Source organism: Panthera tigris, chromosome A1 (assembly GCF_018350195.1).
Source record: "Panthera tigris isolate Pti1 chromosome A1, P.tigris_Pti1_mat1.1, whole genome shotgun sequence".
Classification (NCBI taxonomy): domain Eukaryota; kingdom Metazoa; phylum Chordata; class Mammalia; order Carnivora; family Felidae; genus Panthera; species Panthera tigris.
This window is the reverse complement of record NC_056660.1, coordinates 25061754-25081958: the sequence shown is the minus strand read 5'-3', so window position 1 is coordinate 25081958 and position 20205 is coordinate 25061754. Positions and strand designations below refer to the sequence as shown.

Sequence of the window (20205 nt, the reverse complement as noted above, 5' to 3'; positions counted from 1 at the left end):
ACGGGCGGCTGCTACGGTGCTGGTGTCATTTGTGGCTCGTGACCTTGCCACCAGGCGACTGTTGTTTTAGCTGATGATACCATTTGCCGACAAGGTATGGCGGATGGTGGGAGTGACCGTGCACGGCCCCCACTGCCAGCCCTCTCTTCCAGTTGTCATGGTTCGGGGTGATGAGGACTTCGGTGAAGGTTGGTGGCAGGCAGGGTGAGATCAGCAGGGAAGTGGGGCTGCGAAGGTGGGGCTCTGGTGTCACTGTGGCAGCAGGGGGATGGCTCATTGGCCCCTTGCCAGGCTGGCTGGGAGGAAGGGGTTTCCTATCCGGTCTCGGTTTAAGCTGCAGTGGAGGCCATCCTGGGGAGCTGGGGTACCCCAGGGATGTATGAAAGGCACACGGTAGGGGGCTGTCCGGCCCCTAAGTCCCCCTTTTCTAGAAACTGCCCCTCCCCCCGCAGAGATATCAAGACACAGCCCCGCCCTTCCTTACCACACAGGACTGCACCAAGAGTGGCCTCCTGATCCAGCCAGCTGGGAGAGGCTGGCTTTGAGACCGTCTGTGTCCTGAGTCAACCCAAGTAGGCTTCCGCGTGGAAGTGACCAGTGGAAGCGAGCGGGACGGGTGTTGACATGTATTGCCTACCGAAACAACGCGCTTCTCGTGCTATCGGCTCAGGGCCGAGTCTTTTCTGTGCCCGGCTACAGAGTCTCTTAGCCCCTTGAAAAATGGTTTTCCAAACTGAGGCGCTGTGATAAGTCCCAAATGACAAACCAACCCTCAGAAGACATGAAGAGGGCTTTGGGGTTTTCCTTGGTGTTCCTGATGACTCCACCTTTCTGAGATGCTCAGCGGATGCTGGTGGGGGGCGGGGGGTGGGGTGGGGTGGGTGGGTGGCCGGTCACCAGCTGGTGGCTGTCCTAGTCTGGGAGGTACGATTTCTCCTTCCGTTTCATGTTGCCTACTGCCAAGGAACTGGCAGCCGCTATGAAGTTTTCCAAATCAGGGATGGTCAGGAAATTCAGGAGCCTACTCATTTTTCCCAGGAGGATCTGCATCTTCCGGGCCGCTGAACCACATTCTACCTCCAGGATTGCTTTCTGCCTCATTTCACTCAGCACCTCCGGGGTTATGGACTGTGGGAATTCAGAAAAGGCTGGGTGAGCATAAATGCTGCCCAGGCGTCGTGATTTCCACCTCAGGATCAGGCCCCCTGTTGGCCAAGACCAAGCCTTCTCTGGAAACTTCGCCGAGGGGCACGCCTCTGCTCCCGGCCTTGCCCCCAGCAGTACGTCTCTCATTGGCCTGGGCCTGTGGCCACCTGGCCGCAGAGATGTGGGCTGAGGACACACCGAAGCCTGACCCCAAACCAAAGGGTTGCCGGCTCCTGGGCCCTCAAGTGGCCTGCCTTGCAAAGGCTGTGCCTTCCTGGGGGTGTCTGGCTTCTCCCCGTGGATTCCTACCGAGGTGGGGCAGGGAGGGACATGTCGCATGAAGGGTCTTATTTAAGCCTTACAACGATGTGGTGTCCGTTTTGCAGACAATAATGGGCACGGGAAGTGTAGGAGGCCTGCCTGGTGCCTCACAGGAAGTGGACGGGCTGGCGTGTTCCTCCTAGGACACCCCAGCTGCCTGGCACAGATAGACCTGCTGACGAGTCACGTGTGTGCTGTGTTGCTTCATTTGGGGCCCACCCTCCACTGGCAGAGCCCCTGGGGCTGCCAGGCCTCCTGGACTCTGCCTACACCGGCCTTTACCTGACCCTCCTCCTGGGCACTGGCTTCCTTTTGTGGCCCTCCTCCCTCAGTAAAACTGTCCGAAGGCCAGCGGCCCGGGTCCTCCCACCCCTGCCAACCCAGCTGCTCCCTTAGCTCATCAGCACGGTGCAATGGGGGCCGAGTGGGTGGCTGGGGGACTGGGTCGGCCGCTCTGGGACATCTGGGGTAGGTAAGGACGTTCGGACATGACTATTCAGCATGCAAAATGGCAGGCCTCGCCAGGCCAGGTGACCAGCTGCCCACTTCTGGCTGTCTACCGTTCCCAGTTGGAAAACACCTCGGTCCTGGGCGAGCCGAACCCACCACATTCCCTCCGCTCCCTTCCAGTGATTTCATTCGGCCTCATTTTGCCCGAGTCTGCTGTTCGGTTGCTTTGTCCATCAACCTACTGCTCTGTCTGCTCACCTCCCGGAAAACATGTCTGTTTGTCTCTCTCCCCAGACAGGCAGTCCTACTTTCAGAGACCTCGAACGCCTCTCTGGTGGGTCTGGAAACAGAGCCTTCTGTGCATGGTGAAGGGGAAGTCAGAGCAAGAGCAGGGTCTTGTGTGGGTCCCAGTGGGGGCGGGGGACAAGGACACCCTATTCCTCTCCTGCACTCTGGGCCTGGGGAAGGGTCTCGAGGACCCACCTTCTTGCCCTCTTACAGTCAGAACCGCAGGGTGCACACTCACCATTTGTAGTGGGTTGAACTGTGGTCCCCGAAAGCTATGTCTGAGTCCTAATCCCCAGCACCCGGGGCTCCCACACCCACCGCCCTGCACCATCACCTGGCAAGCTTTTAAGGCATGCAGATCTCCAGGCCCCTCCCCAGACTGACCGGTAACTGTGTTTGAAAACAGGGTTTTTGCAGATGTCATTAAGGATCTCAGTATGAGGCCATCCAGGACTTACTGTGGGCCCTAAGTCCAGCGTCGGGTGTCCTTACAAAAGAAAGGAGAGGGAGACTGGACACACAGACGGACCCAGAGAAGAAGGCTGTGTGAGGGTGGAGGGTTGAACCGATGCCGTAGCAAGCCAGCGAATGCCTGGGGCCACCAGAAGTTGGGAGAGGCAAGGAGGGACTCTCCCCGAGAGCCTGCGGAGGGAGCGTGGCCCTGATGATACCTGGATTTCAGACCTCTAGTCCCCAGGGCTGTGAGGGTGAGTTCCTGTTGTAAGCCACCCGATTTGTGGTAATTTGCTATGGCAGCCCGAGGACACGAATCCGTCTTGGCTACTTTCTTGCCCGACTTGGGCGGCACACCCTCAACTCCCCGGTGCTCATTTGTTTCAAGATGAGTGGTCTGGGGAGGAGAGATGAGGATACCCACGGCAGGACTGGGAACGTAGGTTTCCCCCTTGTGTCTGTCCCTGCCTACTGACGGGGCTGTCGTGTCAGGGGAACTACTGAATGTTGACACCTTTGCTTTCTCGTCTGAGCTCTTTGAGGCTGTCCGGCTCCTCGGCTCCAAGTCTCAAGGGCTCGGAAGTGACTGATTGCTTCTGTTGTGGTCAAGCATCAGGTCAGCGAAGGTGGCCGTGTCGGTTCTCCGTCGGTTGCAGAGATGCCGAACGTGGCCCAGAGAGAGGCCGGTGGCCTGGACCGGCGGGCAGCAGCCTGACGGAGGTGAGACCTTACCTTGTACTTGGTGCCCAGGTTTAAGCGGATGTGCTTCTGTTGGTGGTTGAAGCAGAAGGTGATCTTGTCCTGGCTCCTTATTTGTACTTTGATGTACTGGTTGATTTTCAAGGAGATGGACTGGACGGGCGGCGCGTGGACGTGCAGGTTCAGATTCCACCAGTTCCAGGCCTTCTGGTATTTGCCTTTGGGGAAGTAGTAGCCCAGGTTTTGGCTCAGGCTCAACCTAGACCAGAAGGGATCAGGTAACCGTGGCGCTGGGCCCTTGTGCCGGGGCAGAGCCTCTCCTGTGGCGAATGCAGGCCTGCCCCCCTCCCCTGCCTCCTTCCCTTTCTCCTCCCTCCTGGTCTGGAGGCTCCCACACCCACCGCCCCGCACAATCACCTGGGAAGCTTTTAAGGAATGCAGATCTTCAGGCCCCACCCCAGACGGACAGAATGTGAATCCAGAAGGTGGGGGTCAGCCCTTCCCCAGTGTGCACATCATCCTTCCCTTTGGGTTTTGGACCCGGAGAAGATGTGGTATCTCTTGCCTGCCTTATTGGAGAATTTTAAAAAATGCTTTATGTGAGGCTAAGTCAAATGTCCTAAAACTTTTTTTGCCCATAATTTTATGTATGTCCCTGAACAAGCCACGTATATTCTCTGAGCCTAAGTTTCTTCATCAAGAAAATAAAAGTAGTTCCTAGATTTCCCTAAGGTCTCTTCTGGCCTTGAAAGCGAGTGTCACTGGGGACAAGAGGCCCTAATGAATGTCACCAGGTAATGATCTGAGAGAATTGGCTGAGTTTCTTGCCCCCGCTACTTAGCATCCAGTAACTTCTTCTACCTTTGAGGCATTGATTTCTGCACAAAAGGCCCCCAGGGCAAGGCAGATACCTCTGAGAACAAAGTTGTCAACTAGGAAATGAGGCATCTGGGTGGCTCAGTGGGTTCAGTGTCCAACTCTTGATCTCAGCTCAGGTCATGATCTCACAGTTCATGAGATCTAGGCTCTGCACTAATGAATGGTGTGGAACCTGTTGGGAATTCTGTCTCTCCCTCTCTCTCTGCCCCTCCCTCTCTATCTCAAAATAAATAAACACACTTAAAAAATTAAAAAAAAAAAACTCAAAGAGAAAAAGAAAAAAAAAGAACGGAGAAAACCCCCAAACACACAGAAATTAAAAAAAAAAAAACTTAAAGAATATGTAAGAAAATATTCTTAAAAACCAAGGCTGGGAGAGTGAAACAAATTTTTGGAAGTAAAAACAAAAGTCTGGTTTTGACTACCAAGAAGAAAAGCAGTATAAAGTTGATGCAAGACGGTAGGCATTTCCCACTCCATGACCACTTAGTAGGGAAGGGAAGTGGGAAATCCTGAAAACGCTGAGTACTTACCCCAAAAAGGTAGAGAAAGATTTTGAAGTGGCTGGATTACCTTGATTTGGCGGGATGAAGTTTCCCACTATTGCCAGAAATGGGAACTTAATGGGGCACCTGGGTGGCTCAGTCGGTTAAGTGTCTGACTTCGGCTCAGGTCATGATCTCACAGCTCGTGAGTTCGAGCCCCGCGTCGGGCTCTGTGCTGACAGCTCGGAGCCTGGAGCCTGCTTGGGATTCTGTGTCTCCCTCTCTCTCTCTGCTCCTCCCCCGCTTGTGCTCTGTCTCTGTCTCTCTCTCCCAAAAATAAATAAAATGTAAAAAAAAAAAATTAAAAAACATTGGAAACTTCAGTTGCACTGAGATATTTAGAAGTTTGGTTTTGTGTACAATACATGAGACTCCAAAGCACTCACCACGCCCTCTTCTCTGAGCCACCTGGAACAGAGGGGCACTGGGTCTTTCTAAGGCAATTGTCACCAGGTTTGACTCTCAAGAAGCATGGAGGAGATACAGCCCGTGGAAGGGGTCACTGTGAGTCTGTGGTTGCTGTTTCACGCACGAGGAAGCAATGGCACGAAGGACAGAGTGCCTTCCCTGAGGTCAGGGACCTGCCTTGCTGCCCTCACGATACCCATCGTCCCCTTTGCAACATGTGCAAGTCGGAGAAACAAATTCACAAGCGAATGAGAGAGAGAGACTTACCCAGTGCGGGAGGACAGCTGTGCAGCCTGGGAATCAAACCTTAACCACACTGCTTCTCCTTGGAGAGGGATGTATGGCTCTCTTAACCCAAACTTACCAGATTGCTTTGTTTTCATCGTAGAAGGTGGCATGGCCAGAGTTGTTGATAAGGGCCCGGACACAACCTTGTTCACTGTCTTCTAGAATGATATATATGAACTTTCTCTGTTTTGTACTGAGGATGAGCATAGCCAGCTTTCCTGATGGATAACTGGAAGACAGTTAAGGCACAAGCACCCTCTTGGGACCCCCCAGGAAAGGCAGAGAGCCCTGCAGAGGACGCAGGGCTCAGGAAAACCCATGCCCCAGCCAGCCCAAACCACAAACTTCTTAGGTGTCACATGTGTCAGTATGAGTGTCCCTGGGTTTCGGTGGATACTGTATTTGGCCTGATTCATCAGGAAAGAGAATTTGGAAGACAATCCCACTGGGATAGAGAATTAATTTTCCATCACCTTGAGGCACCTGGGAAGAGAAAATGAGCTTATGAAAAGCGCACCGGGGCTGACTGTCCCAATTCAGAGTCTAGTGTTGTCACTAGAGTGCTGGGGGTCTATTTACTCTCTGGATGCCCACCCATCACTACCCCAGCCATTGCTACCACCATCTTGCTGGGGGTTCTGAATAGGAAATCTCTCGGGGCCTCAGTTTACGTGTCTATGTGATGAGGCTGAAATGGATCACTGTGTGTGTGTGTGTATGTGTGTGTACTCACAGGCACACACACAGATTTTATTTTTATTTTATTTTTCACTTATTTTTAATGTTTATTTATTTTTGACAGAGAGAGAGAGAGAGAGAGAGACAGAGCATGAACGGGGGAGGGGCAGAGAGAGGGAGACACAGAATCCGAAGCAGGCTCCAGGCTCTGAGCCGTCAGCACAGAGCCCGACGCGGGGCTCGAACTCACGGACCGCGAGATCATGACTGGAGCCGAAGTCGGCCGTTCAACCGACTGAGCCACCCAGGCGCCCCCACACGGATTTTAAACTATTATGTCAATGACTCCAGTGGTTATTGGTTGTATTTGTTTCCAAAGGCTGCCGTAACAAAGGAACACAAACTGGGTACTTTAAAACCCCAGAGATTCATTCTTTCACGGTTGTGGAGGCCAGAAGTCTGAAATCCGGGTATCAGCAGGTTCTTTCTGGAGGCTCCGAGGAAGAATTTCTTCCATGCCTCTCTCCTGGGGTTTGGTGATGACCTGGGATCCCTGTCGCTCCTTGCCTTGTCTACACGTGGCTGCAATGTCCACCTCCAGCGTCCCATAATGTCCGCCATGTGTCTGTGTCTTCACGTGGCCACCTTCTTGAAAGAACAGCAGACGTCCTGGATTAGGGGCCCGCTTCAGCATGACCTCGTCTTCACTACCTCCATAAAGACCGATTTTCCAAGTAAGGTTCCATTCTGAGGCACCAGGCGTTAGGACTTAGATAGAGCTTTTCAGGGGAATACAGTTCAACTCATAACATTGGCATCACTTGGGTGTTTTATGTCTTCTTGAGTCAGTTTTAGTGAATTATATTTTCCCGGGACGTTGTTCGTTTTAGGTAAATTTTCAAATTTATTGTCCTAAAATTGTTGTCATGTAGTGTTAAAAAAAAACCCCTCTATTGCCTCTATAGTTATGACCTTGTCTTCATTCTTTTTATTGCGACTCTCTTCTCTCTCTCTTTTTTTCCTGGATAAACCTTGCTCGAAGATTTGCCTATTTTACTAGTCTTTCCAGAGAACCAGCTCTTGGTTTGCTTCCTCTACTATCACTTTGTTTTCCATTGTATCAGTTTTCAGTCTTACTAGGATCATTTATACGCTCCTGTCGGTTTTCCATATTACTCTATTTTATTTTTCTAATTCCTTGAATTGAATATTGAGCTTGTTGGTTTTCCTCCTCCTCCTTAATACGCGCCTTTAAAGCTATAGCACTTCTTGCAAAATACTGTTTTAGCTGTTTCACATGCATGTAGATGTTAACCGTGAGTTTCACTCTAAACATGTTCAAATTTCCAGTATGATCTCTTCTTTGACACCTATGTTATTTGCAAGTATGTCTTCAAATTTGCAAATGCACGGGGTGCTTTTGGAGATGTTGTTTATTATTACTACATATTATTAAATATTTACTTATTTATTATTAAAATTCACGGGGGTAAGAGAGCATAGTCTGTGTGGTATCAGCTCATGGGAGAGGATAGTGTTTGCTGGGACTTGCTTAGTGGCCCAGTTGTGTCATCAATTACCATAGCTATTTCACATGTAGCTATTTCTTTGAGAAGGACCCATGTCCTGGTCTTGTGTTCCCATCTGGGCATTACAACCCACGCTCCTGGATTATCAGGATGCGCCGTTCTCCCACCTCTCGCTCTCCCCTCCCCAGCACCCGGCGACCCCCTGCCTCCCGCTTCCCACACTTGCGCTCTCGTCGTACCCTTCTGGCGTTCAGTTTCTCTATTTGTGGTGTTGATTATTTCTCTGACTTTCTTACACACTCTGCTCTGTGTTTCTGACGCTTTGTACATTTCATCTACATTTCCCAGATGTTTGCAGCCGGAAGGCTTTTGGGGTCAAATGTCCCACCCCACTCTAATTGGAAGTCAGATTGGTGGTTCTCCAATTAGCATTATTGTTTTTTACATGATTATTTATATATTTTTGAGAGACAGAGAGAGAGGGAGGGAGGGAGAGAATATGCAAGCATGGGCACACTGAGGACGGGCAGAGAGAGGAGACACAGAATCCCAAGCAGGCTCCGCACTGTCAGCGCAGAGCCCGACGAGGGGCTCGAACTCGTGAACCATGAGATCATGACCTGAGCCGAAACCAAGAGTTGGATGCTCAACTGACAAAGCCACCCAGGCGCCCCACCAACTATTATCTTTAACGATGAAGGCCCGTTTGTTCAAGAAAGCTTACAGCAGAATGCCCACATCTAAGGCGATGAAAGAAAACGATACAGTTGCCTGAGGAGCTGGGGCGGAGGGCTCCTGAGGGCATCCGAGTGAAAACCAGTCTGTGAGGTGACAAAGATCTGCAAACCGACTCCAACCCCACACCCAGCACTGTGCTGAACACTTTACCTCCACAGCGCGAGGACTCTGCAAGGTAGGCACCGTCATGATCTCCCTTGAAGATGAGGCTAAATGACTCGTCCCGTGAGAGGAGAGCCAGAGTCCAGGAATCTGCCCCTTGCTTGCCTCCAACCAGTAAGCTCCCAGCCACTTCCCACATTTAGTCTGCAAATCACTGCTCTTTTCTTTTTTAACCTAAAACAGGTGCTTTGTAAAGACATCCGGGGTTGGTTTGTTCCTGATGGCCTGTAAGAAGCTTCTAGACATTGCTCATGGGAGAGGATATTTGTAGTTTAGGTCTTAGTTTCAAACGCCCCCTGAAAGCCAGACTTTCTTGAGAGGCTTTCTGCCTGTCAAATCCAATTGTCATGTAATGACATTTTCCTAGTGATGAAGACCCCACGGGCAAAGCAAAGTCTCTGACACAGAGGAGAAATTGTCACATTTTCTCTCACTGGGAATTATATAATAAGTGGCTTATCTAAAAGCCTAAATCTCATCACCATTTGCCTGGGGACAGGGTATGAGAGTAGGAGGTAAAAGTTAGGAGAGAAGGGACTACATCTCAGGCCCTCCCTTCAGTTCTACTAGAGAGGAAACTGCCTCACGGGCAGGGCCCTGTGCTATGAGACAACGGCTGTCTGTCCCTGAGCTCTCTCTCTGTGGCCGTCTGTCCCTGAGCTCTCCCTGTAACCATCTGTCTCTGAGCTGTCTCCCTGCAGCTGTCCGTCCCTGAGCTGTCCCTCTATGGCATCTGTCCCTGAGCTATCTCCCTGGTCCATCCTTGAGCTATCCCTGTGGCCATCTCTCCCTGAGCTGTCTCCCTGTGGCCGTCCATCCCTGAGCTGTCCCTGTGGCCGTCTGTCCCTGAGCGCTCCCTGCCTGCTGTGGAGCTGCTGGCTCCTGGGCTGGCCGGGCTGGCCCCTGCCTGAACACGAGCACACACTTCCAAACAGTGCTACCTGACTCAGCAAGCTACCTGGAATTTATTGCTCATCTGAAAAAAACAAAAAACAGCCAAATGTTCCGCTCCTCATGGGCCTTTTGGGCAGCCCCATGTCGTGGGGTGGATTAGGAAGGGACCTCTGCTTAGATCACTTAGTGGGAAACTTCCCCTTGGCTGCAAGGATATTTAGACAGACGCTGCAGGAGTAAAACTCTGAGGCAGGACAGGACAGGGATTGTGGGAAACATGGGGTTCGCCAGCCCAGCTGGAGTAAGAAGCCAAGGAAGGTTTCACTGATATATATTGGAAGTGAGGAAGCTGGAACCTTCTGAGGGCTTCCAACATCCTTACCATTCACTGCTTGGTACAACCTGGAGAGCCGCCCGGCTTTCCTTCGATTTCTCCGTCCACAGGAGTTCTGGCTGCTCCACTGACTTCCTTGTTCACACAGGCCCAAGAGATGAAGCGAGACTGAACTTTCCATTCCTTCCATGGAGGCTGAAAGAGTCATACCTTGGTTGACAGTATCGGTTTCCAGTTCTCTCCTACTTTTGCCACAAGGTGAAGCAACCCTCGTCATTTTAAGATGTTCGGCTTCTTATCCTCTTCGTGCAAACTGCTTTCATTTTCCTTTGGACACACGGCAGAAATGCGTTTCCCAGTTCTCTGGCATCTAGGTGGGGTCATGTGACTTGTTTGGTGAGTAGAATGTAAGCCTAGACCTTGACTTCACTCCTGTCCACGCAACAGGATACAAAGGACTCCACGATGGCGGAGACCCACCAGAAAGGAGCCCAGAGCCCCCAGAGCCAGCCTTGGAGGCTCAAAATCTCGAGTCTTACTCTGACTCACCAGGCTCTACCTGAACAGGGCATCGGAGCCCATTTCCCATCCTCCTCACTTGCTCACAGCTGTCCTTGAGGAAAGGCCTCAGGGCCTTTGCAACTCTCTGCTCCTTTGCCCCTCATTTCATGCGTGCCTAGACTCAAAGGGCACTTCCCCAGCTGCCTTATACTTATCAGAACAACTCTCCGCTCCGGCCAACGACTCACGAGCCCCTGAGGCTACTTCATCCGTGGTTCCCAACAATACCTGACATAGCACTGACCAGGGTTGTTGTGCATTGGCTGTCTCCTCAACTGGAACGGAAGTTCCGTGGGCACAGGACCTTTGTTTTGTTCACCCTTCTATCTCCAGCACCTAGAAGAGGACCTGGGCATAGTAGATTCTCACTTTATATGTTCAGAAGGCATACAGTCTATCACATCTTCCTAATGCCCCCTTCAGCGCCTCTTTTTTTGAGCTTCAGACCTGATCGCTAGCTCACTCTGAGGGACTCCACTATTTTGAGATGTTTTCACTTGTGTGCGGTATCCATATACTATGATACACATTTTTATAACTGTACTGTGTAGGTGTTTTTTTTTTTTTTTTAATAGGCTTTATTTTTTAGAGCAGGGCACAGCAAAGCTGAGCAGAAAGTACAGAGATTCCCATATGTCTTTTGTCCCTAACACATGCTCAGCCTCCCCCACTACCTACACCCGGCACGCACTGTCCGTTATCGTCAATAAACCTGCATCGGCACATCACTACCGCCCAGAGTCCATAGGTACGTTAGGGTCCACTCTTGCTGTTGTACATTCTTTGGGTTTGGAAAAGGTATCACGGCGTGTATCCATCACACTGTGTCGTTTTTACTGCCCTAAAAATCCTCTGTGCTCCATTGATTCATCCCCCCTTTTAAACTTCTGGCAACTACCGATCTTTATACTGTTTCTCTAGTTTTGTCTTTTCTAAAATGTCATATAGTTAGAATACTCCATATCTTTTCAGGTAAGTCTCCTTGACCTAGTAACATGAATTTCAATTTCCTCCACGTCTTTTTATGGCTTGGTAGCTCATCTCTTTTTAGCACCGAGTAAATATTCCATTGTACGGATGTACCACAGTTTACTTACCCAGTCCTCATGGGATGGCTTTTTGTTTTGTGCTTTTTGTGTTTGTTTGGCAGAGTAATGATTTTATTTTAGAACACCTTTGCAGAAAACATGGTCTGATGAGGTATAATCTTATCTTTCGTTTTCTTTTCAAATTTTCATTTAAATCCAGTTAGTGAACATACAGTGCAATATTGGTTTCAGGACTAGAATTCAGTGATTCATCACTTACATACAACACCCAGGGCTCATCATAACAAGTGCCCTCCATAATACCCATCACCCGTATAGCCCATCCCCCACCCCCCTCCCTCCATCAACCTTCAGTTTGTTCTCCATCTTTAAGAGTCTTATGGTTTGTTTCCCTCTCACTCTCTTTTTTAAATCTGCCTCTCATATGTTCGTCTTTTTCTTAAATTCCACATATGAGTGAAATCAGATGGTGTCTGTCATTCTCCAGCTGACTTATTTTGCTCAACATGATACACTGTAGCTCCGTTTATGTCATTGCAAATGACGAGATTTCATTCTTTTTGATGGCTAAGTAATATTCCATTGCAGATGTATACTACATCTTTATCCATTCATCAGCCGATGGACATTTGGGCTCTTTCCACAGTTTGGCTATTGTCGATAGTGCTGCTATAAACATCGGGGTGCGTGTATACCTTCGAATCAGTATTTTTATATCCTTTGAGTAAATACCTAGTAGTGCAATTGCTGGGTCGTAGGGTAGTTCTATTTTTAGCTTTTTGAGGAATCTCCATACTGTTTTCCAGAGTGGACGCACCAGTTTGCAATCCCAGCAACAGTGTCAGCGGGTTCCTCTTTCTCCACAACCTTGCCAACATCTGTTGTTTTCTGTGTTGTTAATTTTAGTCATTCTGACAGGTGAGAGGTGGTATCTCATGGTTTTGATTTGTATTTCCCTGATGATGAGTGATGTTGAGCATCTTTTCACGTGCCTGTTACTCATCTGTATGTCTTCTTTGGAAAAGTGTCTACTTATGTCTTCTGCCCATTTTTTCACTGGATTATTTGGTTTTTTTGGGTGTTGAGTATGAAAACTCATACTCAACAATTTATGGATTTTGGATACTAACCCTTTGTCAGATATGTCATCTGAAAATATCTTCTCTCATTCTGTAGACTGTCTTTTAGTTCTGTTGGTTGTTTCCATCACTATGCTGAAGCTTTTTAACTTGATGATGTCCCAATAGTTGATTTTTGCTTTTGTTTTCCTTGCCTCCAGTGATGTGTTGAGTAAGAAGTGGCTATGGCCGATGTCAGAGTTTGCTGTCTGTGTTCTCCTCTAGGATTTTTGATGGTTTCCTATCTCACATTTAGGTCTTTCCATTTTGAATTTATTTTTGTGTATAGTGTAAGAAAGCGGTCCAGTTTCATTCTTCTCCACGTAGCTGTTCAGTTTTTCCAGCATTATTTGTTGAAAGACTGTCTTTTTTCCATTGGATATTCTTTCCTGCTTTGTTGAAGATTAGTTGACCATATGGTTGTGGGCCCATTTCTAGGTCTTCTGTTCCACTGATCTATGTATCTGTTTTTGTGCCAGTACCATACTGTCTTGATGACTACAGCCTTGTAATACAGCTTGAAGTCCAGAATTGTGATGCCTCCAGCTTTGCTTCTTTTTTTCAGGATTGCTTTGGCTATTCGGGGTCTTTTGTGGTTCCATTACACATTTTTAGGATTGTTTGTTCCAGCTCTGTAAAAAATGCTGGTGGTATTTTGACAGAGATTGCATTAAATGTGTAGATGGCTTTGAGTAGTATAGACATTTTAATAATGTTTGTTCTTCCAATCATGAGCATGGAATGTTTTCCCACTGCTTTGTGTCCTCTTCAAGTTCTTTAATAAGTGTTCTATTGTTTTAGGTATCTTATGGGTTTTGGTGTAATTCTAAATGGGATCACTTCCTTGATTTCTTTATCTGCTGCTTCATTATTGGTGTACAGAAATGCAACAGATTTCTGTACGTTGATTTTATATCTTATGACTTTGCTGAATTCATGTATATTTGCAATTTTTTGGTGGAGTCTTTTGGGTTTTCTATATAGAGTATCATGTCATCTGCAGATAGTGAAAGCTTAACTTCTTCCTTGCCCATATGGATGCCTTTTACTTATTTTTGTTGTCTGATTGCTGAGGCTAAGGCTTCCAGGACAATGTTAAATAGTAATGGTGACAGCGGACGTCCCTGTCTTTTTCCTGACCGTAGAGGAAAAGCTCTGTTTTTCCTCATTGAGGATGATATTAACTGCAGGTCCTTTCTATATGACCTTTATGCTGATGTTGAGGTATGTTCCATCTATACCTACTTTTTATCAAGAATGGATGCTATATTCTGTCAAATGCTTTTTCTGCATTTATTGAAAGGACCATATGATTCTTATCCTTTCTTTTATTAATGGGGTGCATCACATTGGTTGATTTGCAAATACTGAACCACCCTGCAGCCCAGGAATAAATCCCACTTGATTGTGGTGAATAATTCTTTTAAGGTACCTTTTAAGGTACTGTTGAATTCGATTTGTTAGTATGTTGTGGAGAATTTTTGCATCCATATTCATCAGGGATATTGGTCTGCAATTCCTTCTAGTGGGCCCTTTGTATGGCTTTGGAATCAAGGTAATGCTGGCTCCATAGAAGGAGTTTGGAAGTTTTCCTTCCATTTCTATTTTTTGGAACAATTTGAGAGGAATAGGTAATAACTCTTCTTTAAATATCTGGTAGAATTCCCCTGGGAAGCCATTTGGCCCTGGACTTTGGTTTGTTGGAAATTTTTGATTATTGATTCAATTTCTTTGCTGGTTATGGGTCTGCTCAAGTTTTCTATTTCTTCCTGTTTCATTTTTGGTGGTTAGTATGTTAATAGAAATTTGTCCATTTCTTCCAGATTGCCCAGTTTGTTGGCATATAATTTTTCATATATTCTCTTATTGTTTGTACTTTTGTGGTGTTGATTGTGATCCTCCTCTTTCACTTGTGATTTTACCTATTTGGGTCCTTTCTCTTTTCTTTTTGAGAAGTCTGGTTTATCAATTTTATTAATTCTTTCAGAGAACCAGCTCTTAGTTTCATTGATCAGTTCTACTGTTTTTTGTTTGTTTGTTTGTTTCTATATTGTTTATTTCTGCTCTAATCTTTATTATTTTCCTTCTTCTGCCGGCTTTAGGCTTTATTTATTCTTCCTTTTCTAGATCATTTAGATGTAAGGTTACATGGTGTATTTGAGACTTCTCTTGCTTCTTGATGTAGGCCTGTATTGCAATATACTTTCCTGTTAGGACTGCTTTGCTGCATCCCAAAGGTTTTGAATGTTGGTTTTCATTTTCATTTGCTTACATGTACTTTTTGGATTTCTTCTTTAATTTACTGGTTAACTTATTCCCTCTTTAGTAGTAGGATGTTCTTTAACCTCCATGTGTTTGTGGTCTTCCTAAATTTTTTCTTGTGGTTGACTTCAAGTTTCATAGTGTTGTGGTCTAAAAATATGCCTGGTATGATTGCAATCTTTTTGTACATGTTGAGGGCTGATTTGTGACCCGGCAAATGATCTATTCTGGAGAAAGTTCCATGTGCACTTGAGAAGAATGTGTATTCTTCTGCTTCAGGATGAAATGTTCTGAATATATCTGTTAAGTCCATCCACTCCAGTGTATCATGCAAAGCCATTGTTTCCTTGTTAATTTTCTGCTTACATGATCTGTCCATTGTTGTAACTGGGGTGTTAAGGGTCCCTTACTGTTAATATATTATTATCAATGAGTTTCTTTATGTTTGTCATTAATTGATTTATATATTTGGATGCTCCTAAATTGGCTGTATAAGTATTTACAATTGTTAGATCTTCTTGATGGATAGGCCCCCTAATTATGATATAATACCCGTCTTCATGTCTTATTACAGTCTTTATTTTAAAATCTAGTTTGTCTGATATAAGTATGGCTACTCCAGCTTTCTTTTGACGTCCATTAGCATGATAGATGGTTCTCCATCCACTCACTTTCAATCTGCAAGTGTCTTTAGGTCTAAAATGAGTCTCTTATAGGCAGCATATAGATTTTAAAAAATCCATTCTGATACTCTTTGTCTTTTGATTGGAGCATTTAGTACATTTACATTCAGAGTGATTATTGAAAGATATGAGTTTAGTGCCATTGTGTTACCTGTAAAGTTGGTATCTCTGGTGATGTTCTCTGTTCCTTTGTAGTCTTTGTTGCTTTGGTCTTTTTCCCCCCACTTAGAGAGTCCCTTTAATATTTCTTGCAGGGCTGGTTTAGTGGGCACAAACTTCTTTAGTTTTTGTTTGTCTGGGAAACTCTCTCTCTCTCCAGCTTTGCTGGATAATGTATTCTTGGCTACATATTTTTCCCATTCAGCTTGTTGCCATTCCCTTCTGGCCTGCCAAGTTTCTGTGGACAGATCTGCTGTGAATCTGATCTGTCTTCACTTTTAGGCTAAGAATTTTTCTCTTGCTGCTTTCAGCAAGAGATTCTTCCCCTGTCTGTGTAATTTGTGGATTTGACTATGACATGTCTAGGTGATAGCTGGTTTTTGTTGAATTTTTTTTAATGTTTATTTATTTTTGAGAGAGACAGAGACAGAATGTGAGTGGGTTAGGGGCAGAGAGAGAGGGAGGCACAGAATCCAAAGCAGGCTCCAGGTTCCGTGCTGTCAGCACAGAGCCTGATGCGGGGCTCGAACTCACGAACTGTGAAATCATGACCTGAGCCGAAGTCAGTCGCTCAACCGACTGAGCCACACAGGCGCCCCTAGTTTTTGTTGAATTTAATGGGAGTTCTCTGTGTTTCTTGGATTTTGATGTCTGTGTTCTTCCCAGATTACAGAAGTTTTCAGCTATAATTTACTCATATAAACCCAGATTATAGAAGTTTTCAGCTATAATTTGCTCATATAAACCTTCTGACTCCTTTTCTCTTTCTTCATCTTCTGAGACTCCTATGATACAAATGTTATTACATTTTAAGAAGTTACCAAGTTCCCTAAGTCTACCTTCATGATCCAATACCTCTCTTGCCCTCTTCTTTTCAGCTTCATTATATTCTATAATTTTATCTTCTGTTTCACTGATTAATTCCTCTGCTTTGTTGATCCTCACTGTTATGGCATCTATTCAGGTTTGTACGTTGGGTATAGCATTTTTAATTTTGGCCTGACTAGATAGATTTTAGTTCTTTTATCTCTGCAGTAAGGGATTCTCTAGTGTCTTCTATGCTTTTTTTTTTTTTTCCAAGCCCAGCTAGTATCCTTATAATTGTTGTTTTAAATTCTAATTCAGACATCTTACTTATATCTGTATCGATTAAACCCCTGGCTGGTTTCTACTTCCTGTTCTTTCTTCTGGGGTGAATTCCTCCGTCTTGTCATTTTGTCCAGAAAAAAAAAAAAAATCTAGATCCTAGCTGTGTTTTGGTCTGCTTGTTAAAAGAAGCTAGATCCAAGATATATATATAGTAAAAAATTAAATAATTAAACATTGAAAAATTAAAAAATAAAAAGGAAGTTAGATCCTATTTCCCCTAGAGCTGAAGCTTTGTGGCACTCTATGGTCAGTGGACTTGGTGCAGGTGAGTGGTTTGTGCTGGTCTTCTGGGGGAGGAGCCTGTTGCACTGATTCTCAGGTGGCCTTGCCCTAGTGAAGATGCACCTGCAGGGCACAGGGGGTGGGGCTTTGTGTAGTGGCTCTGGGCTCCTTTTGGCAATACTGTTTAGCTCACTGCGGTTAGTCACTGCAGGTGGGCAAGGAATGAGTTTTTTTTTTTTAATTTTAATTTTTTAATTTTATTTTTTCTTCTCTTGTGGTTCTATTTTATTTTTTTTAATATGGAATTTATTGTCAAATTGGTTTCCATACAACACCCCAGTGCTCATCCCAAAAGGTGCAATGAGTTTTTTTTTTTTAATTTTAATTTTTTAATTTTATTTTTTCTTCTCTTGTGGTTCTATTTTATTTTTTTTAATATGGAATTTATTGTCAAATTGGTTTCCATACAACACCCAGTGCTCATCCCAAAAGGTGCCCTCCTCAGTACCCATCACCCACCCTCCTCTCCCTCCCACTCCCCATCAACCCTCAGTTTGTTTTCAGTTTTTAAGAGTCTCTTATGCTTTGGCTCTCTCCCACTCTAACCTCTTTTTTTTTTTTCCTTCCCCTCCCCCATGGGTTTCTGTTAAGTTTCTCAGGATCCACATAAGAGTGAAACCATATGGTATCTGTCTTTCTCTGTATGGCTTATTTCACTTAGCATAACACTCTCCAGTTCCATCCACGTTGCTACAAAGGGCCATATTTCATTCTTTCTCATTGCCATGTAGTATTCCATTGTGTATATAAACCACAATTTCTTTATCCATTCATCAGTTGATGGACATTTAGGCTCTTTCCATCATTTGGCTATTGTTGAGAGTGCTGCTATAAACATTGGGGTACAAGTGCCCCTATGCATCAGTACTCCTGTATCCCTTGGGTCAATTCCTAGCAGTGCTATTGCTGGGTCAGAGAGTAGGTCTATTTTTGATTTTTTGAGGAACCTCCACACTGTTTTCCAGAGTGGCTGCACCAGTTTGCATCGCCCCCCTCTCATCTCTGGATCAGGGAGCTTGTGCTTGCCACTCCTCAGGAAGCCCTCACAGATAAGCAAACAATCACCCCTTCTGTGTCCCTGGCTTCTGTCAGATCCCCACCTGCACCCTGTGTGTGTTTGAGCTGTCCACCTGTCAGGTGGCACAGCTTTCCTGGGTTTTCTCTCAGGCACGGCTGTGTTTCAGAACTAACTTTCGGATACCCCCGTGGGGCGGCCCAGTACTGATCCTCTGGGGGAGAGTCTCCGTGCCCTGTGGCCGGTGCTGGCTTGTCGCAGAAAGTGGTTGCGTGACTGTGCGGTGGCTCGGAGTTTATGGTAAATCGCAGCAGAAAGCTGGCGCCAAGGCCGCTGCCCTCGGCGGGCATCTTTGTTCCCGTGCTGGTGAATGCGGCAGCTCAGTGGTGCCCACCGGGTCTTTTGCCCGCGGAAAGGCCAGATCCCCCCTACCAAACGCCCTCCCGGCACGGGAACCACTTCTCCCAGGGCAGCCCAGGGGATCCTCGGACTGAGCTGCCCACTCTTGCTGCAGCACCACCAGGGGCCACCCTGGCGATCCCCCTGACCTCTGAAACTTCAGACTCGGACCCTGTAATCTGCTGTGTATAAAAACTGGCGGTGTTTAAACCCTCTCCTTTTTCCCAGCCAACAGTTTCGGGGAAGAGTTTTCCCCGTGAAGTCCCGGTGCATGTTTTCACTCTTCTCTCTCTCTCTCTCTCTCTCTTTCTTTGCTCACCTCCGTAGCACCTGCGGCTCTTTTCTCCCCCAAATCAACTCTTTGTGGTTTCTACCTTCCACAAGGTGGCCGTTTTTTGTTTTTTGGTTTTTTTTTTCTGCCTGTAGGCATGCAGCTTTGTTTGCTTGGTCCTCAGATCGATTTCTTGGGAGTTCAGAAAGATTTGATGTTTCTCTAGCTGTGTCTGAGGTGGGAGGCAAGCTTAGGGTGACCCTACCCATCTATCCTCTTAACCGCCCATTCTCCCGGATTGATTTTTGTGTACATTTTACATTTTTTAGGGGATGGACCTTTATATTATACACTTCCATTTTCCTCCTCCCAATCTTACCCAAATGCCTAAGACGGGGCCCGAAGGGAGAAGAGTCTCAGTGAACCCTAGTAAAAGCCCCGGTTAATCTGCCCATAACCCCCACACTCAGGTGTGCCTCTGTATTTGTATTCACACTGTATATTAGTTCTGACGACTCCCTGATGTTATGTGTGTGTCTCATCCCCCCCCCCCCCCACCCCGCCACAAAAACCCTGCACAAAGTAACAACACCAATGCACTGCCATACTTACCTCAGTCTTGCTGTGTGCCCATCCCGTATCTACTTCCAATTTCTTCTTACGATAAACCACACGACGAATTTTTTTGGCTTCTGGCACAGGCTCCTCACCTTGTGGTGGTTGTTTCCATAAGTGAAATGTGAAAGTCGATGTCTCCGCAGTTTTGGTCGTGAGGAAGTCTGGTAGAAAAGAGAAAGGAAGCCTGGATCTGTCTTTCTCAGAGAGGTTGAGGGTTTGAGACATCGGCCATATTCCCCCAAGTGGCGAAGGCTGCCAGATGGTGGAAAGGGCAGGTCTCTGGAGAGAAATGTAAGGGTTGAAGTTGCAGCTTTCTCAGTTTTGGCATCCGTCCACTCAAAATGCATTTATCGAGGGCCTACAGTGCGCCGGTCCGAGGCTAGATGCCAGATGCCGTGGTGAGGACCACCCAGTCCAGACTTGAGGGGGGGGTTTGTGAAGGTGACATACCAGCCACACGCTGCTAACAAGCGTGGCTGCTACTTCTGGTAATTTACAAAATAGGCAAAAGTGGGGAGCCATTTACAAAAAAAAGGAAACGCTTCAAACCCCGTTATGTCAACTTAAAACATAAATGTGTGTTAGCGTGCCACGTTACTCTTTTTTAAAGTTTATTTATTGGGGCGCCTGGGTGGCTCAGTCGGTTAAGCGGCCCACTTCAGCTCAGGTCACGATCTCGCGGTCCGTGAGTTCGAGCCCCACGTCGGGCTCTGGGCTGATGGCTCAGAGCCTGGAGCCTGCTTCCGATTCTGTGTCTCCCTCTCTCTCTGCCCCTCCCCCGTTCATGCTCTGTCTCTCTCTGTCTCAAAAATAAATAAAACGTTAAA

The 20205-nt window shown here is 46.7% G+C and overlaps 1 protein-coding gene across 1 annotated transcript in view; it reads right to left on the bottom strand.

Annotated features, from left to right (window-relative positions):
• Positions 1-241: 241 nt before the first annotated feature.
• The window catches only part of ERICH6B (glutamate rich 6B), a 70235-nt gene continuing 50271 nt past the window's right edge, over positions 242-20205 (bottom strand). The window contains exons 11-15 of the mRNA XM_042973367.1: positions 19373-19539; positions 5875-5960; positions 5554-5706; positions 3391-3616; positions 242-1128 (exon numbers count right to left, since the gene is read on the bottom strand). Coding sequence (XP_042829301.1) covers positions 913-1128; positions 3391-3616; positions 5554-5706; positions 5875-5960; positions 19373-19539 — 848 coding nt within the window. The 3' untranslated portion in view covers positions 242-912. The remainder of the gene's footprint in view (positions 1129-3390; positions 3617-5553; positions 5707-5874; positions 5961-19372; positions 19540-20205) is intronic.